We start from the raw sequence: 18,542 nt of genomic DNA on the forward strand, positions 1-18,542 counted from the left end.
TTTATTTTGCATCTGATCATGCATTGTATGTGCTTAGTGCTTATTCAAAGGTGGTTTCTAGGCTTTTTCAAGAGAAAAACATGGTTACCTAAAAAAATTTAAAAAATAAAACACAAAAACTGTCAGGAAGTTTCAGAAACAGGATTAGTATCTGAGGCTAACTAAAAGTAATTTATAATTACTTTTCAAGTATTAAATTAATACTGTTCCTGTAAACAAAGTTTGGTGAATGCTTTCATCCCACTTAGTCCCTCATCTTTTAGAGCTGAGGATTGTACCACAAAAATTTTATTTCCAGCAATACCTGAGGGCTGTAGTAAAATTACATCCACACATCCACAGAATGGTATCACATAACTTTGCTAAACTCTCAAACTTAAGTTTGGCTCTGTACATGACAGAACTGTATCTTGTCAAGCTGTCTGAAGCCCACCCTCAATAACAAAGGGCAGGGTGGACACTGCTGCCTTCAGGGAAGATGATAAGTCTGTAGACACAAAGCCAGAATTCTGCTATAACATGTATTAAGCAGCCACCAACAGCTGCAAAGATGGGGAGTACCAGCACCCCAGATGGGCTCTGCTTCTTGCATGACAATCTGCACCAACAACATGGCTTGGGCTACAAGGAAAGTTTGGTTGGTCCCACTGGCAAATGAAGGGCATGCTTGATAAGTATTTCTCCATGTGAGTGTCCTGACTGCCAAGACCTAACCCAAAACAAATTGGTTTGTAACTTACAAGGGAATGCCTCATGATGCTTTTCCCAGTACTGCAGCTGCATATATTTTTCTACACTTCCTGTAATATTTCTAGCTTGGGCAGAAAATCTCCATTTCCAGAAACCTAAAAGGGCTGCTAAAACACAGCATACCTGTAAAGGTAAACTTGAAATGAATTCATGTGTCTATACTAATTAAATCCAAAAGCACAGAACTATTTTAGTTCTTTGCAACAAACTGTAAATTCCATCAGATGTACAACTGACGGTAACAAATGCATATGCAATAAAACATGAGTTAAATTGGAAGTGGCGGTTGAAGCACTTTTGCCAGAGACATGTGGAATATCTACATGGTAGTTGTTTTAAATATCTACTATATAAATAGCAAACTGAAGGAAGTAGGAACCCTGTCATGATACCTGAAAGAAAGTTCTAGTGAAGTGGGGACTGATTTCTTCTGCTGTGCCTGCAGTGAGAGGACAAGAGGAAATGGTCTTAAACTGAGACAGGGGAGATTCAGATTAGACATTAAGGGGAAAAAAATACATTGTTTGGGTGGTGAAGCATTGGAATAGGTTACCCAGAGAGATGGTGGAGTTACCATCCCTGGAGGTGTGCAGGAGACTCCTGGATGTGCTGCTGGGTGAGGTAGTTTACAGGTTACAGTAGCAGTTTAACTGCACTGGAGACTAAAGGTCTCTTCCAAACTTGAAAATTCTATGACTCTAAATAAATTGTATTGCTGATAAAAATCAGTATTAAATACAGCTGCAGCATAACACCTGTAGGTTACAAAGTTAAGTTTATTCTGCAGTGGCAAAACTTTCAGCAAAGGAGGATGTCTGATTTAAATAATAGAATTCATCTTAGAAGCAGATTTGAGAGAGGAACAATTCAAACATCACTGTAACACAACAGGTCCTGGCACAGATGTACAATGACTTCATCTGTCCATAGTGATTCCAGAGAATCACAGAATGTTGGGGTTGGAAGGGACCTCTGAAGATCATCTAGGACAACCCCCCTGACAAGGGATGGTCACCTTGAGCAGGTGACACAGGAATGTATCCAGGTGGGTTTTCAATGTCTCCAGAGAGTGAGACTCCACAAGCATCCAGCACAGCATATTTCCCTGAGCATGTTCTGCTATCCTTAATGGAAAGTTGATTCTCACATTGAGGTGAAACTTTTGGGTTTTAGTTTATGGCCACTGCTCCTCATTCTTTTGCTGGGCATCACTGAAGAGCCTAGCATCACCCTCTTGTAATCCACCTTTGACATACTTATACGCATTAATGAGATCCCCTCTCAGTCCTCTGTTCTCCAGACTAAACAGGCCCAGCACCCTCATGAAACCAGATGCTCCAGACTCCAAATTATCTTGTGGCCTCTGCTCGATCCTCTCCAGACCATGAACTCTGACTGCAAATGTACACAGCGATTCCGAGGCAACCCTCTGCACACACTCTTGCTCTTTTCCAGGCCCGATATCCATCTCCCCCACCAGGATCCACCTTCCCGTGTGGCACACCAAGTACGGCGCTGCTGCCCTCGCCGAGCAGAGGTTTCGCTTTCCCTGTCGCTCAGGCCTTCCCTCCCTGCCCTTCACAGCCGCACGGCCGAGCCCGACAGGCACCCAGGGGCAGTCGTGCCTTGGGATCCCCGCCGGAGCTGCCGGGCAGGCCCGACCCGGCGGGACCCGAGAACCGACCCCGAGTCCCCCGAGCCCACCGCACCCGGGGCTGCCCCGGCCGGGGAGCCGCTTTTCCCCGCCCCGCCCGCGCCTTGCGCTGGGCCCGGGCCGAGCCGTTGCCGTGGCCGCTGCCGCTCCGCGCCGCCACTCACCGCCGGCCCTGCGGCTCCGCTCCGCCGCGGCTGCGCCCGGCGCGGACAGAGGGAGGGCGGGGAAAAGGGGCCTCGCCGCGGGAGGAGCCGCTCGGTGTCGGCAACATGGCAGCGTCCAGCCGTGCCCAGGTGCTGCGGCTGTACCGCGCCCTGCTGCGGGAGAGCCAGCGCTTCAGCGGCTACAACTACAGGTGCGGGGAGCGGCTCCGGGGGGCGGCGGACGCGGGGCTCCCCGCCTTGGCCTGGGGTCCCGGCGGTGCTTGGGGCAGGGGAGCGGGGGAGCCGCGGCCTCGGGAGGAGCCGAGCCGTGCCCTGGAGCGACAGCGGGACGGGCACCGTGCCTGGGCCCGGCTCGGAGCGTAGGGAATGGGCAGCCCCCGGACCCTCCGCCGGGCCCCACACTGCCGCAAAAGCACCAGGCTATGGGCTATTAGGAAGAAGGGACAGGACAGAGATTGTCCCAACCTGAAGTCTGAAGTACTTGTGCTGGGTCTGGGCTGCTCAGTACAAGATGGAGAGGCCACAAAGATAAGGAAGGGTCTGGAGCATCTCTCTCCTGAGGAGAGACTGTGGGAGCTTGGCCTGTTTAGTCAGGAGAAGGGAAGACTAAGAGGGGAGCTCATTCATGCATATAAATATCTAGGGAGTGGATGTCTATAGGATGGTGCCCGACTCTTGTCTGTGGTGCCCGACAACAGGATGAGGAGCAAAGGCCATAGCAAAGGAAGTTTCACTTCAACATGACAAAGAACTTCTTTATAATGTGGATGGCAGAGTACTGGAACAGGTTGCCCATGCAGGTCATGGAGTCTCCCTCTCTGGAGACATTGAAAGCCCACTGGATGTGTTCCTGGGTCACCTGCTCAAGGTGACCCTCCCTTGTCAGGGGGTTGGACTAGATGATCTCCAGAGATCCGTTCCAGCCCTAATGATTTTGTGAAACTGATACAGCTCATGTCTGGTCTGTGTGCTGCCCGTTTCCTGGCAGAGGAGAGCTGGGGTCAGGCTGCAGGCAAAGCCTGGCACCATGTGCTGTGTCCATGCTCAGGGTGCAATGAGGCATCAGGGTTCACTCTTCCTGCCACACAGGGTACCAGGCTGCCTGTCTTCTGCCAACTTTGCCTGTTGGGCAAAAGTTAGGTGTAGGCCTGGTCTCCTTTAGCTATCTGCAGTGTTCACTGGGGGTGCTGCTCACCCACGCTGGCAAAATTGCGTTGCCCAGTAGTACATTTACTTTACCACTCAGTTGGACCACGGGAAGAGACATTTGAGCTACCTGTGCTATGAATCATCTCTCAGGCAAGAACTGAGAACAGAAGCCTTTAAACTTGCATAATTGTGGAGAGCCCTGTGCTCTGCAAGGCACAAGTATTCCACAAACCTCACAAAGGTGTGAGGGAGTGCCCCATGAAGAAGGACTGTGGGGCTGAAAATGAGCTAGCACTAGTAAACCTTCATTGCTGATTCCACGCAGCAATATGTGCTTGCATCACATTCTGTTGCTATCAAGGCTTTCTCCTGCTCATTGCTGTTCTGAGTGTCCCTGGTTACCCTTGTTCTGGCTAACAAAGACAGGATTGTACGTAATGGAGATGCAGATCCATGCGGATCTGATTTTTTGACACCATATAACAGTGCAGGTTGTGCCTTTATTTAAAGGAAAGATATCTGGTTTTGATGGACCTGTCCTTAGGTATTATAAAATCAGAAACCGTCTAAAACCTTGTGGAGTATACATATTTGTAAGCATGAAAAGCCATAGCAGTTTCCAGCAAGAAATGATCAGCCGCTGTTACACTTAGAGGTCTGCTGTGACCACAACAACAGTTCTGCCTCGGTGTTTACACCGCACCCATAGGTAAAAGGGACACCCCACTGGCTTCTTGCATGCCGAGATAAGCAGCCCTGCTGTGTCCTCAGGGCTGCTGTAATGTGATATGGCAGTGCACGGGAATTAACCCAAGGACTTTGCGTAAAGAACCGACTTGCAGCAAAGTAGAAGGTATTACAGATCAATATTATTGATTCATGACTTCAGCTAGACAGTATCAGAATACTTTATTACTGCAAATTGCATGTTCGTAAGAGCACATCTGGAGTATGATCAGCCACTTATTGTCTCTCTGTTTGCTTACTGTGCTTTTTCTCCTAATTTGGTTGCTCTGGTTTAATTTAAACAACCAACACTAACACCACACAAGTGCTTGCTTGCTCCCCCACCCCATTGGGATGGGGAAGAGAATTGGGGAGAAAAAAAAGTAAAATTTGTGGGTTGAGATTAAGACTTTTTAGTAGAACAGAAAAGGAATGGATAATAATAATAACAATTAGAATAATAATAATTAGAATTTGCAAAAGAAGTGGTGCACAGTACAGTTGCTGCCAACTGACACCCAGCCAGTTCCTGAGCAGCAGCCCCCAGCCAGCTTTCTCCTGGGTGTATGTACTGAGCATGACACCACATGGTATGGAATATCCCTTTAGCCAATTTGGATCATCCCAGCTGTACTTCCTGCCAGCTTCCTGTGCCCCCCAGCCTACTTGCAGGTGGGTTGGTGGAAGAAGCTGAGAACTTCCTGACTTTGTGTAAACCCTATTTGCCAAGAGCTAAGAGATCAGCACATTGTCAGCATCACTCTCATCCTAAATCCAAAACACATCACTGTACCATCTATTAGGAAGAAAATTAACTTTAATTTGACTTTCCAGACAAAATCAGGACACATGTACATATAGGTTGTGATGGAAATTTCACGTTTTTTGTTTTATGTCTCTCTCAGTAAATATATTCTGAATGTCATCTCGTAGCCCCAGATTTTCTTCTGCCACCCAGCAGAACTTGTGTGGTAACGGTGAAGAGTATCATTCATGTCTTTAAGTAACTGAGGTCACCACTGGCAGCCTTCAGAATAACACAGGAGCATCTCCAGTGTCCTGAAGTAAATGTCACAGAGTGTTTGAACACCCAGAAGTGTAGGCCAGGTTTTAGCAGCAGGAGAGGGAATTTAGTAGACTGTAAGTAATATCATGTCTGCCCTTCTGCCCTATTACCCAAGCAGACAGTCTGAGTGTGGGAGAGTGATTTGTACTGGAGGAAAGTCAATATGCAGAGAGTCAAGATGTTAGGTTTTGAGTCAAAAAGGTGGTTTTTAACAAGTGTTCTATTTTCTTCTGCTTGGTTGACAAAAAGTAGAACCACTGATGGTTTATAATATGTTGGATTATAGTCTCAACTAAATGGATTTAAGGGATATTTCTAAATATCATTAGTGATTTAAATAATGGCATGTTGTGAGTGGTTTGTGTACAGAAAACAAAAGAATTTATAAGCTTCATGAAAGCCATTAAAATACATCTGGCTGCAAATGAAGATAATCAAAACTTTAAAATTTATTGTTTATTTAATGTGACTGAAGATCAGGGATCTTAACACATGGGAATCTAGCGGGAGGGAGTTCTCTCCAGGACAGTGCAAGACTGGAGCAGGCCTTCCCTGAGAGAGTTTGTCATCTCTGTTTTTGAGGGTTTTCATAATAGGTTTAGCCAAAGAGCACCATGGCTGACCTCACCTTGTTGCATGCAGGCCTATTTCAAGTGTGACACTGACCTGGAAAAGCTCCAGAGGGTCTAGCTAACCAACTTACTATGATTTTTAGATCCCTAACCTTCCTGGCCCTATAAAGATACTAACAATGGGTAGTAAGTTCAGGGTGACATCATATGACATGCTTCCAGCTCATCTGCTTTCTATTTCTTTAATTTCTTGTAGTCATGAGCAATGTCAGAAGCTTTGAGCCTCTCTGTTGGAATTTTTCTGCAAATAAGTTTTTTATGTTTTTTAAGGTCTTTCTTGATTTATTGCAAATTTATTTCAGTTATCCATTATGTTCTCTTTTAACTGGTAGAAGTTGTTTTTTTATTTTTAGATACATTTTTTCTTGTCTAAGTTGCATTTTAATGGATTTGATTTTTCTTTTAGAATGTGCAATATTATTTGACTAATAAAGCTACCCAGAACATAGAAGACTCAGGGAAGAAAATTTGTCAAAACAAGTTTTGCATTGGAAACACATTAATTGAATGCATGCAGTTTCATCTGAGACATCTCCTTCAATATTTTAAAACCAGTAAATCTGATTTTTGCAAATGACTGCTAACCTAGCAACAAAACAGAGCAAAATAATTTGCACTGTTTTTTTCAGTGCCAGTTGCTCTTTCCCACTTTGACTGACACAGTTGTTGATCTGATTTTAGGGAGTCAAGGAACACAGAACCATAAAACAGTCTCAAGATTGCTACCCCTTTTTCTTGTGGGGACTTCAATTTACCAGATGTCTGCTGGAAATATAATATCACAGAGAGGAAGGAGTCCAGGAGGTTCCCGGAGTGTGCGGAAGATAAATTTCTAATGCAGCTAGTGAGGGAACCAAATAGAGAAGGCGCCCCACTGGAGCTGTTGTTTGCCAAGAGAAAAGGACTGTTGTGGGATGGAAAGATTGGAGGACACCTTGGGCACAGCAATCCTGAAATTATAAGAGTTATCAAATCTCATAGAAGTAAAGAGGGGAATCAGCAGAACTGCCACTTTGGACTTCCAGAGGGCAGATTTGGGCCTGTTTAGGAGACCTATTGAGAGAGTCACTTGGGAAACAGTCCTGGAGGACTGTGGTGTCCAGAAAGGCTGGACATTCTTCAAAACAGAAATCTTCAAGGCACAGGAGCAGGCTGTCCTCATGTGCTGGAAGATAAGCCAGCAGGGAAGAGAACCAGCCTGGCTGAACAGAGAGCTTTGGAGGGAACTCAGGAGGAAAAAAATTAAAAAAAAAAAAAAAAAAAAAAGGCAGTTTACAGTGTTTTTGACCTGTAGAGGAAAGGGCAGACTACACCAGAGACCTCCATGGATGTCATGAGGTTAGGCAGAGAGAAAATTAGAAGAGCCAAACCCCAGCTGGAACTTTATCTGGCTACTGCCATAAAAGAAGAATGTTGCTTTATAAAAAATGTTGCTATATATACATCAGTAACAGAGGAAGGGATAAGGAGAATCTCCATCCTTTGTTGGTTGCAGAAGTAAATATAGTGACAAAAGATGAGGGAAAGGCCAAGGTACTTACTACTCCTTTTGCCTTGATCTTAATAGTGAGACTTCTCTGGATACCCAGTTCCAGAGTAGAAAGTTTTCTGTACCCAGTTCCTTTCATGAGAGCACCTGGATTTTTCATAAGCATAGGTTAAGCTGACCCGTACTTGCATGATGATCTCTTCTTCAAAGGGATATAAAGCTGTTAAGATTCTGCTAAGAACTCTTTCGAGAGCATAATTCACACCAAGTAAAAATTTTTTTAAAATCACTCTTTTATAAAAATGAGTTTCTTTCTCTTACTCCCAGCATAACTTATTTGGTCACTTTAATGGAAAGATCTTACTTTGCTTTTAGTCCCTGGTTTATAGAATCCTGTCAGTGTTTCTTTTTGCACTTTCATCACTTAGGTAAACAGCCATGTTAAAATTTTATATGTGACAGTTATCCAAGCTGAATAAGCCTTTTTCTCACTGGATATCCTAATGAAGTTTGTGATTGACAAGGTCTTCCAGCAGATTGTTTGTTTCTTTGTGTTAGGGAGGAGTAAAAGTCTAAATGGTGATTAAAGAAAAAAAAAATTCAAGACAATAACAAGAAAAGAAAGGCATGATTTTCAGAACAAAGTGGTAGTATGTAGGTGAGATAAGAAACGCAAGAAAAAAATAAAATTGTAAGTTCTGTACAGCAGAGATGTCTTACTTCTTTGTAGGTGTATGGTGACAGAATTGCAGTTTACAGTATCTGTTTTTCCTCAGCTGTGCAAAGAAGGCAGATAACTTATTTTTTCTTTTCTGTATGTCATTCCTGACCGTATTCTGAATGATAATAAACCTAAGGATTTTTTTAGTTAATTTCCCTTTTACTGAGTGTGTGGTGTTCTCTGTCATCTACTTGAAAAGTATAAAAAAGTCAGGGCTGCAAGCAGCTGTGGTATTCCAGAGTCCAGGGTGGTTTCCATCACAGACTGGTGCAGACACTTGTTTTGGCCTGGAGCTGCACAACCCAGAGTCACAGGCAAACAGCCACTGCACCTTTTCAGATCATTTTGTGGAACAGTCACACAGATTTGTGGTTGGCCTTACTAATATATCTTTTTGGAGGGAGTTAAATTTTGGCTATTTTACTGACCACATACCATTTTGCCATTATATTATTTTAAGCTCTTTAATGTATATTGCCTTATTCTGCCAGAATCATGTATACTTGAATAGAGGTGTCAGTATTTTAAGAGCATTTTAAGATTATGAGTATTTTTATGGAAATATGTGCAGTTTTTGGGAAAATCTAGAGGTATAAGAACATGGTTTTGGGCTGGGGTTTTCTGGTATTGAAGTATTTCCATCTGACTTCAGTATTGTATATATTTATTGCATAAAATATTTTGGAAAGACAACCAAAGCTCTCTATTTCAAGAATGTCAGAACAACCATTAGTTACCCTCAGGACATATTTCTCTGACATTTTAAAATGAATGAAAACAGTTTTATCAAATACTTTGATTTCTTGTTAGTAACATTACCCAAAAAAATCATTGCATCAAAATTCTGTTGATCTTGTTCATTAGGAGTTATCTTTGGTTTAAAGGTTCAGCAGTGTTTGTCATTTTCCAAATACATTCACTTTACCCTTGTGAAATTACATTCTTCCTAAACAATTAATGATATCTGTGCATCAGGTCTGATGTAATTTTCTTGGTTTCTTTTTTTTATTTTTGCAGAGGAGAATTTTAAATAGTAGTATCTTGAAGGGAGAGTTTGGAGCACATACAGAACATACAGAGGTCTGGAAAAATGGGAATTTAATATTTGGAAGACAAATGGATAGGAGCTTCCTCAAAAGAGTGACCTACTGTTTTAGTAATTTTATTATAGTTAAGGCACCTAAAATGAGTAAATCTCATAAATGTAAATGTTTGTTATTCTTTGTATAGCACAGAAAAACAGGGACATATTTCTTTTTACGTAAGATTTAATTACCAGTAGTGAGTGTTTGAGAACTAATGAGAGTAATAGAAAAAATACTGCCTCTGGCAGTGACTCATACCCATACACATATGCTTATGATTTCTGGTAAATGAAAAGCACTTGGTAATGTAGCTGTAGCATTAAAATGGATTAAAATTCTGTCCCAGCTAACCTCCTCCTTTTCTTACTCTTGGATGTGGCTTTAACACTTAGTACCTCTGTCTTCATCTCTATGCTGCCCATGATGAAAAGATGCTGACCTCCTAACATCCAGGTGATTCAAGATACAGTAGACACAGGCTACTATTATAATTTCAAGTGTTCTTTAGCAGATTAGCATTCTGGATTTCAAAAAAAAAATCTTAGTAATTTAAAAAAGAAAAAAGGAAGCCGCAGTTGATGAGGCAATATTTAGAACCACTTGCTGCAGTAATGGATTGCAAGGGTGCTCTCTGAACTACCTCTTCAATAAAGCTCTTCCCATGTGTTTTTGGGTTCACTGACCAACAAAGTAGAGTCCTAGATTATACATAGCTCTCTGCTTTACAAAAAAAAAGTGTGAATCAAAGGCAATTTTCTTGGGTTCTTTCTTGTGTTTGTGAATACTTGAGCCAGGTCTTCCAAGACTGTTTTGCACAGAACTCAGTACCAAAGTGTCCTTAGTGAGAAATATTCTTTGGGGATTCTTGATACATTTTTTTCTCATGAATGAAGATGCCACTAATCATCCAGACAGCATTCTGGCTAGGGTGGCATTACGGACTATGGCCTTTTTCCCTTACATTTTTTTCCTACATTCTATTCTATTTTAGTTTATTCCTTTTTACCTGCTCTCCATATAAAATTCTAACATTCTTCTTAGGATACAATGCAACTGAATATTTAATATGATAGAAGAATTCAGTTGAGTTCAGATGCTTTCTTCCTGAACAGAATATGTCTGAAATAAAGTCCTTAAAAATTCTTCTGGAAAATTTAAAGGTCCTGTGCTGGGAATAGTGTTCAGAGACACAGGATTCAGTCCAGTACATAGGACTACACTTTCTTCAGCATTATGTTTGTTAAAAGGTCTTGGGAAAAGCTGTTCTTAGGTACTACTTTTCTAATTTTTTTAACTCTTTAAATAAATAGGAATTGGTTAAATCTCATTATAGTTTCTAAGTAAGTCTATGCACGAAGTAAATGTTATGTATGTTATGTATGTATGTATGTTATGTATGAATGTATTGGTATCAAGAAGTCTAGAATTCACTTCTGCTCATTTCCAGTAACCATTTCACAAAATCCCTGTTTAAAGCAAGCTGTGAATCCACTGTGGAGACTAGAGAGTGTATGATAGATGTATTAGTTTGATTAGAAAATAATGTCCATCACCAGGTCTTGACAGTCCTTCCAAGTCTGTTTGTCTGGCCTATCCTGGGCTGGAACCATTAAAGACCTGTTTCTAAATAATAAGCTTGTTTAAAAGTGATATTGTCTTGTTTTTACTGCCTGAGAAAGTGTGTGTCTGAAAAAAAAAAAAAAAAAAAGTTAAAATATTTCCCTGAGACTATAATTCATTTTAGTAGTGTATTGTTAGTAATCACTAATCCTCTATGGTATTGAAGCTTTTATAATTAAACTTCTGTGATTTTAGGTGCCTATGAAAATAATTCATTGTATCCTGGAAGTTCAGTCTTTACAGAGTTGTCTCCATCTCTGTCTTGCATAGGGTGTAATTTCTGCTAGCTAGGATTTCCTTGCAGGATGCACACAGTATTGTTGCTTGGTAGTGTTTATTTACAGGCATTATATATTTCCCCAACAAACATGCAGATTACCACAATACTCAGTTTCAGCCACACGCAGATGCAAATGTCCATTTGTTGTTTGCCTAAGCAGGAGGGGGGAATGTATGTGCAGATTGCCACAGAGCCTTGGTGTTGGAGAAAATTGGTTTATCTAGTGCGGGTTACACATTGTGTGAATGTTAAATTTCTGCAGACTATGTTAGAATAGCAATGAAAGAGCCAAATGTGGCCCCAGGTGGTTGTTTGGGGGTGTGGTTCAGAGTCATTATTCATTTGCATTGCTAGTCACAAAAAAAGGGAGCTATAAGTGGAAAGGGCCAGGTACAACCATCACGTCTCATAAAGTTTTGGATTGAATCACTAATAGAATTCTTTGTGAAACCATAATCCGTCCATCCATCCATCCATCCATCCATCCATCCATCCATCCATCCATCCATCCAAATATATTCAGTGATTTTATTTATTTAAATAACATCAGACTGCCTCCTTCTCAGAAAGATGTTTTAAAGTCAATACAGCTCAAATAAATGTGTAAGACAGTCCTTGAAGCTCATAGCTTGAATTATACTGACAATGTCAAATTGAACTGTATTGTGTTGCCATGAAACTAACCTGCTGCTAAGTTCCAGAAAACATCTTTGAGTCATCTAAAATATGACAGCATTTTTCTAGTACAATGTTAGCAAATAGGTTTTCAAATTAATGGTCTTCGCATATAAACTAGTTTTGAAGGGAGAAACATTGATTGATTGATCTAAGTAGTTTTATCACTGGCCAAAATAAATTAGATGTCTCACTCATCATGTTTTTTCCCTGATCTGACTAATTTACAGTATGAAAATAAATGTTCAAGTGTTTTGTTTACACAACAATAATAAGCAATGCATTTTATGTAGAACACTAAATAGGTTTCTTGATTTTCAGAGCTACTGAGCACATTTTTTATGAAATTTAATTTATTATTTTCAGTTCATAATTTATACCCAAAATTGCTGCCCATTATTTGCAGATTTTGCATGGAAATATGAATATTTATTAAGCTGCTGGTGGCACTATCACAGTTGCTTCCAAAAGCAAAGGCAGCATGGGATGAATGTAGTCCTATAAGCTGCAGCAGTACGGGGTTGGACAAAAAAAGCATACTGTACATCTATCTGTACAAAACTTCTTGTTCTGTGAACTAGTGGCAATGCTTACTAATCTGCATGGACTGAGGCTTAGTCCTGGGCTTTTATTTCCCAACAAATAAAACAATTCAACAATTTGTTGAAACTCTTGAAGGAGAAGTTCTCTATCAGTGCAAGGTATTGCTGCCATTTGCTGGCGGCCTCCCACTTCTGCAACTTGTATTGGTAATTTGTTCCTAAACTGGAAACTTTTTCTGCTACTCCAGGGAGTGGAAGGTCAGGTCTCATGTGAAAAGGAAGGTAATCTGGACCAGTCATAAAATGTTATGCTGAAAACCTTATGATAAGTAGATCACTCCTAATACCTCTTTTCCTCTCCTAATCTCTTGCAATAACCTTAGCCAGTACTTGTCTGAGTTACTGAGTTTTAAGCCAGATGTTAATTCTACATTTAGGATAAATGTTATCTGAGAAGAAGTTCTTGCAGCTAGCAGCCATGAGCTTGTGGGAGGAAACGGAGCTGGTGTTTACTGTCTGCTTTCTTTTTTCTTGCTTGAAGACAAAGGACAGAAAGTGCTACCATCACTCATGTGAGTGGCTATTTTTCTGTAACTTTTAATTAGCTATTAAGTATTATCTGTGGGGTTTTGTAGCCCATTTTTGGCTTGAAATGCAGAATCTTTTTTTATATATAGATGTACCAATCTGAACCTAGCCTTATTAAATAGAATGTACAGAGATATATAATATGGTGATCTTTTTTCATTCATAGTGTAAGACTCTTAGAGAGAGTGTTAAGACGTTGACTGGAAGACTCTTTAAAAATTACTGACCTTAATGTAGATTCACATGTAAATTTTAAGATCCATATTTAATGTACTTGGGCTTGCATAGATTAAAAGATGTTTGTCAATGCTAAAAAGGAAAATTGACTACTCTCTTTGTCTTCCTGAATATTTCTGATCTACTTTTCTCTCACAGTAGGTAAACTGTTTAAGTGCACAGAAGAGCTATCAGCAGGTTTATTGAATGACTTCTGTTCATTGGACTAAAATACCTTGAGTTTTAAGTTTAATCTCATTTTCCCGTCTGATATTAAAGTATATAATCAAAGATCAAAGGATTGCATTGTATGCTGGGATTTACAGTTTGGAGAGTAGGAGCTTATGCACCACAATTTTAGAGGTGGAGCTCATACATGGCCCCAAAGAAACATTTTGGCTAGTAGCTGCTCTCTGCTTCATGTTTGGCAGATAGATAATATATTCTACTTCTTTTTTCAGAATAACTGTAGGAAAAATAATAGGAAAAAGTGTTGGCTTTTTTCTATCTTTAATGTGAAGTAGCTTTGAAGAATGTTGTGTTACTTCACTTAGGTTTTAGTTTTGCTTTGATTCCTGTTTTACTTCTGAACTTCAGAGAAATGCATAGGATCTATAGGTCCTGAGAAGCTGAATTTATTTTACTGGAGCTAGTGGAGGTCTTGGGTATAGCTTAGCTGGTCACCATCATGCCCCAAAGATAAAAAGCTGGGGATATATTGTTCCATAACTTGCCTGCAAAGGGTTTGACTTTTTTAAGTGCTCGCTTGTGCTGGTAGCACCTGGGAGGTGAGAGCTGTGGAGTGCGGAAAGTTGGGGTGGGCAGTTCTGGCACATTATGGCTGGTGCACAGGGGTGCTGCATTATTTATGGGGATGAAGATCAGCTGTGCCTCTCTGAAAACCACAAGTCTGCCTCACTGCATGGTGCATCAGCAGCTTTACTGAGCAGAATATTCTTTTTCCACCAGTCCTTGCCTCTGTTCACCATGGGTCCTCCTGCTCTTTCTTCATGTAAGGGGCTGCATCTAATTTCCTGTGGGGGGATGAAGTGACACCCAGAGTTTGTACCCTTTGCATTTCTGGGTTACTGTTCACCTCAGGATGGGAATTTTAGCCTCTTTTTCTTTAGTTCTGGTGTAATCATCTCTAAAGTCTTTGAAGACTTACGTATCCTGTAACTAATTAAATAGAAAGAATACAGAAGGAAATATCCAGTTCACTTGCTCTCTGCCTTAAGTAGTGTTCACAGTGTACAAAATAACCTGCATTTATTTTTTTCTGAGCCTTTGGTAATAATTAGAGTAGTCTGGATCTGAGCTTCCTAAAACACTACATGCATTGTCCAAAGGCATATATTTACAATCCCAAATGTCTGAAAAGAATATTCAGCACTCTGTTATATGCGCAAAGTAGGATGCTGATTTTATTACAAATTTCAAATTTATTTTTTGGACTCTAGATTTGACTAATAGACATTACATACATTGGGATTTTATGTGCTGCTAAGTAATTTCAAATATCCATCATTGTTATCAAAATTGATGTTGTAAATTTGCTAAACTAAACATGCAGTGCATTGCTATAAATGAGGGAGGGTCATTGAGCCAAATGGTGGTAGGAAGTCCGGTGGGGGTATTTGTCATTACTGACTGAGTTATAAGGATTTTTGGATAAGCTGTAAAACTGATAGTAATGGATAAGAGAATAAATTTTGGATAGTAATTTCAACAATCTAAATCCTGTAACTTCTAGTATGTTGTATATAAACAGAGCAGGTGGTATGTTACTTCATGTGGGTTGTTTAATAAATTGTATTTGTGGTTGTATTTATTGTTGCCTTTGTCATGAGGTAACTGGGCCTTATCTAATTTCAATGCAATTTCTTCCATTTGGACCTATGATGTTTACATCCTTCTGTCTCAGAAATCTCAGGTCTACTTGAGCAAAAATCAAAGGGCAGAATTAACTCTCTGTATTGCTAGAATCCAAGGATCACTTTTGCAAGGTAAAACTTCGTTAGGAGTCTGTTTAGTATACTGAAAATTGCTAGTCTGTCAAGATGGCAAACAAAGCTTCACGTCAGATGATTGTCAGAGAACTGTTTTCTCTAAGTCTTTTGTCAGTCAAAATATCTCATTTATTTTAAAATTGTATACTGTTAACATATTTCTGATACTTGATCCCTTTTCTCTTCTAAGGAATTGGCATAATTTCTATATTAAAATAAGAGTCCATGTCCTGTAAGTAGATATTTACTATATCTTTACTTTCAGAAATAGCGCTGCACTTCAGAAATATCCTGTGGAAATCTTATCATCATCCAGACCAACAATACTGCAGCCCAAGAAGTTAGAATATCCCAACATTTTATGTCCTGCTGCTTAATTAAAATAACCTTAGCAACTATTGCTTCATCAAAGGCAAATCGTTTTCCACATTCAAGCGTGAAATACTTGCATCCAGAAAGGCTGATTAGCACCCAGTGCTTCCCCAAATGAAATCACCAAGAGGTGCAATATCTTTAGCCCTCTTCAGGGTACCCAAGCCACAAAATCACAGAGTCTGGAGAGTTGGCATGGACCCACAAGTATTATTGAATCCATCTTCTGGCTCTGCACAGAACTGTTCCCATGAGTCACACCATGTGCTGAAGAGCATTGTCCAAACACTTTCTGAACTCTGGCATGCTTGGTTTTGTGACCACGTCCCTGGGGAACCTGTTCTAGTGCCCAACCACCCTCTGGATGAAAAACGTTTTTCTAATATCCAACCTAATTCTTCCCTGACAACTCTAGTCCACACACTTGGGACCTATCACTGGTCACCAAAGGGAAGATTTCAGTGTCTGCCCCTCCTCTTCCCCTCACAAGGAAGTTGTAACTGCAATGAGGTCTCCTCAGTCTCCTCTTTTCCAGCCTGAACAGACTAAGTAACCCTTGACTCCTCATAGGGCTTCCCCTCAAGGCCCTTCACCATCTTTGTTGGCCTCCTTTTGATCTCTCTAATAGATTAATATCTTTCTTATCTTGTGACTAAAACTGCACGCAGTATTCAAGGTGAGGCCATACCAGCACAGGGAGAACCTCTAGCCAAGCTGGGAAGAGAATTGTTGGCCACAGCACTGGACTAAAACTAATCTTTCCAGAAAAATGTTGTAGTGGCTATACACAGCAGGCCAGGCCTTTTTTAAGAACTGTTCAGAAACAGCAGCACAGCAAATGGAGTGGTATATATCTGTCTCAAAAGGGAGAAGAGATAAATCAGCCTTGTCAGGTTTTGAACATGTCATTTCAAGGCGTTCCCTGCCTGGTAATTGGCCTACTAAGCTACCCCAGTGTCCTGGTTGTAGAGCAGTTGGCAGGGGCTTGGCAGTGAAAACTCAGCAGAGAGCTATTACTTATTTCAGGCCATCAGGACACTTTTCATCTGTAGCAAATTCAGGTTACAGTTCCTACAGCACATCCTTGCCTGGTGCCTCGTTAACTGAACAACTTGTGCAGTTGGGTCCTTCACTGATAATGCTCTTTTTTAGCCTCTTCTGCAAAATAACATTGAAATTGCAACTCCAATTAAGATTAAAAGAATGCTTTCATTTGGACATCTTTACTTTTTCCTCTTAACCCTGACCTTCTGAAAAGCACTCCCTTCTGGAAAGATTCCTTACACTTAGAATTAAGCCAATAACTGTTTTTATTTTAGAAATACAGCAACAAAAATTTATGTTTCAATGAATTGCAAAAATAATCATAGTTAACTAAGAATAGGACCGATAGTATTCTGGGAAGAAGAAAGTCTCTGGGAACTGAGCTGTGTGCCCTGGCAGCAAGGAAGGCCAAGAGCATCCTGAGATGTATCAAGAGTTGCTCAGCCAGCAGATTGATGGGAGGGAGATCACATCTGGTGTTCTGCATCCAGTCTTGTCCTCCACAGCCCCCCATCAGGAAAGACAACCTGTAAGCAGCTCTGCAGGAGCTACCAAGGGGGCTGAAGCACTTGTCCTGTGAGCAAAGGCTGAAGGAGCTGGTTCAGCCTTCAGAAGAAACAACATTGAGGGAACTTGAAAGCAGCCAGTACCTCAAAGTATCCAGAGGGGACTGATAGGAGAAAAAATGACAGCAGATGTAAAGTGCAGGAAGAGAGGCTTTTCAGACTGGCTTTAAGGAAAAGCTTTTCGTCCACAAGGGCAGACAAGCAATTGAGCTTGTTTTCCAAGCAAAGTGGTCTGGGTCAACATCCTGTTTTTCAAGACTTGGCTGGACAAAGCTGTGAATAATCTGATCTGATGCCATCACTGATGGCTTTCAGCAGGAGGTGGGACTACAGACCTCCTAGATACATTTCCAATGTGAATGATTCTGTGATCCTGCTGATCAGGTGGTCATCCATGCTCTCTGCTTTGAAATGGGTACAGACACAAACTGATAAAAATATGTAGACAGAAAAAAGAAGTTCTCCTTTTCTAAAACCATCCACAAATCTTCCTCTCTAAAAATCTAGGGAGGCTTTTTTTGTTTAGAATGAAAAAAGAAAATTAAAGGAAACTCGCAGAAAAGGTTTAAGTTTTTATTAGATGTTTTGAGATCTGGGATGCAAAATAGCAATATTTGCTTTAGAAGTAAGCAACAAATGCTTGTATCTGATCATACAGCATGTATTATATGCACTGAGTTACAGTCACCCTCTCTCAAACATATTTTCTAATGTTCATCAATCTTTATTCCTATTCTCTGATCTTTTGGGTTAATCCTTTCTCATAAGTTATCCCTAATGCTGTTCAATTCCAGACATATTTCTTAGCAATTGCATTGGAATTCATGTTTTGTACGTTAGCAGAGAAACCAAGTAGCAGCTGGTAGGTTTCTTTCTGTAGGCTTTTTGTGAAGACTGTCTAGTGACTGCTTTGTTAAAAAATTCAAGGAAATAATACTGAGTTTACCAGCAGTCTAATCTTTCTTCTTCTTTACTCTTCTTTCCTCCTTTCCCAGGATCCAGCCACCACCCTGACTCCCCCAAAGAAATCCTGGTTGCAAGAATAGGCTTTGCTTTGATTTTCAGAAAGCAGGCACATGTAGTAGTTGTTGTAGTTGTGCTGTAACTTGAGGTGGCAGTGCTGAAAGTGTGTCTAGTGATGGAGTTTGAGGAGCAACTTGTTGCTGCTAAAGTGTTGTGTCTACACTTCTCTGT

The 18,542-nt window shown here is 40.8% G+C and overlaps 2 protein-coding genes across 7 annotated transcripts in view; one reads left to right on the forward strand and one right to left on the reverse strand.

Moving 5' to 3' along the window:
• The window catches only part of FARS2 (phenylalanyl-tRNA synthetase 2, mitochondrial), a 244,530-nt gene extending 241,919 nt beyond the window's left edge, over window positions 1-2,611 (reverse strand). The window contains exon 1 of one of the 4 annotated variants that reach the window (XM_058831259.1): window positions 2,569-2,611. The gene's annotated coding sequence lies outside the window, so the exon portion shown is untranslated. The remainder of the gene's footprint in view (window positions 1-2,568) is intronic. The other 3 variants (XM_058831262.1, XM_058831261.1, XM_058831263.1) reach the window with 3 other exon arrangements.
• Window positions 2,600-18,542, forward strand: part of LYRM4 (LYR motif containing 4) — an 84,947-nt gene continuing 69,004 nt past the window's right edge. For all 3 annotated transcript variants that reach the window (XM_058831265.1, XM_058831266.1, XM_058831264.1), the window contains exon 1: window positions 2,600-2,759. In XM_058831265.1, the coding sequence (XP_058687248.1) occupies window positions 2,674-2,759 (86 nt within the window). In that variant the 5' untranslated portion in view covers window positions 2,600-2,673. The remainder of the gene's footprint in view (window positions 2,760-18,542) is intronic.

Source organism: Poecile atricapillus, chromosome 2, assembly GCF_030490865.1.
Source record: "Poecile atricapillus isolate bPoeAtr1 chromosome 2, bPoeAtr1.hap1, whole genome shotgun sequence".
NCBI classification, from domain to species: Eukaryota; Metazoa; Chordata; class Aves; order Passeriformes; family Paridae; genus Poecile; species Poecile atricapillus.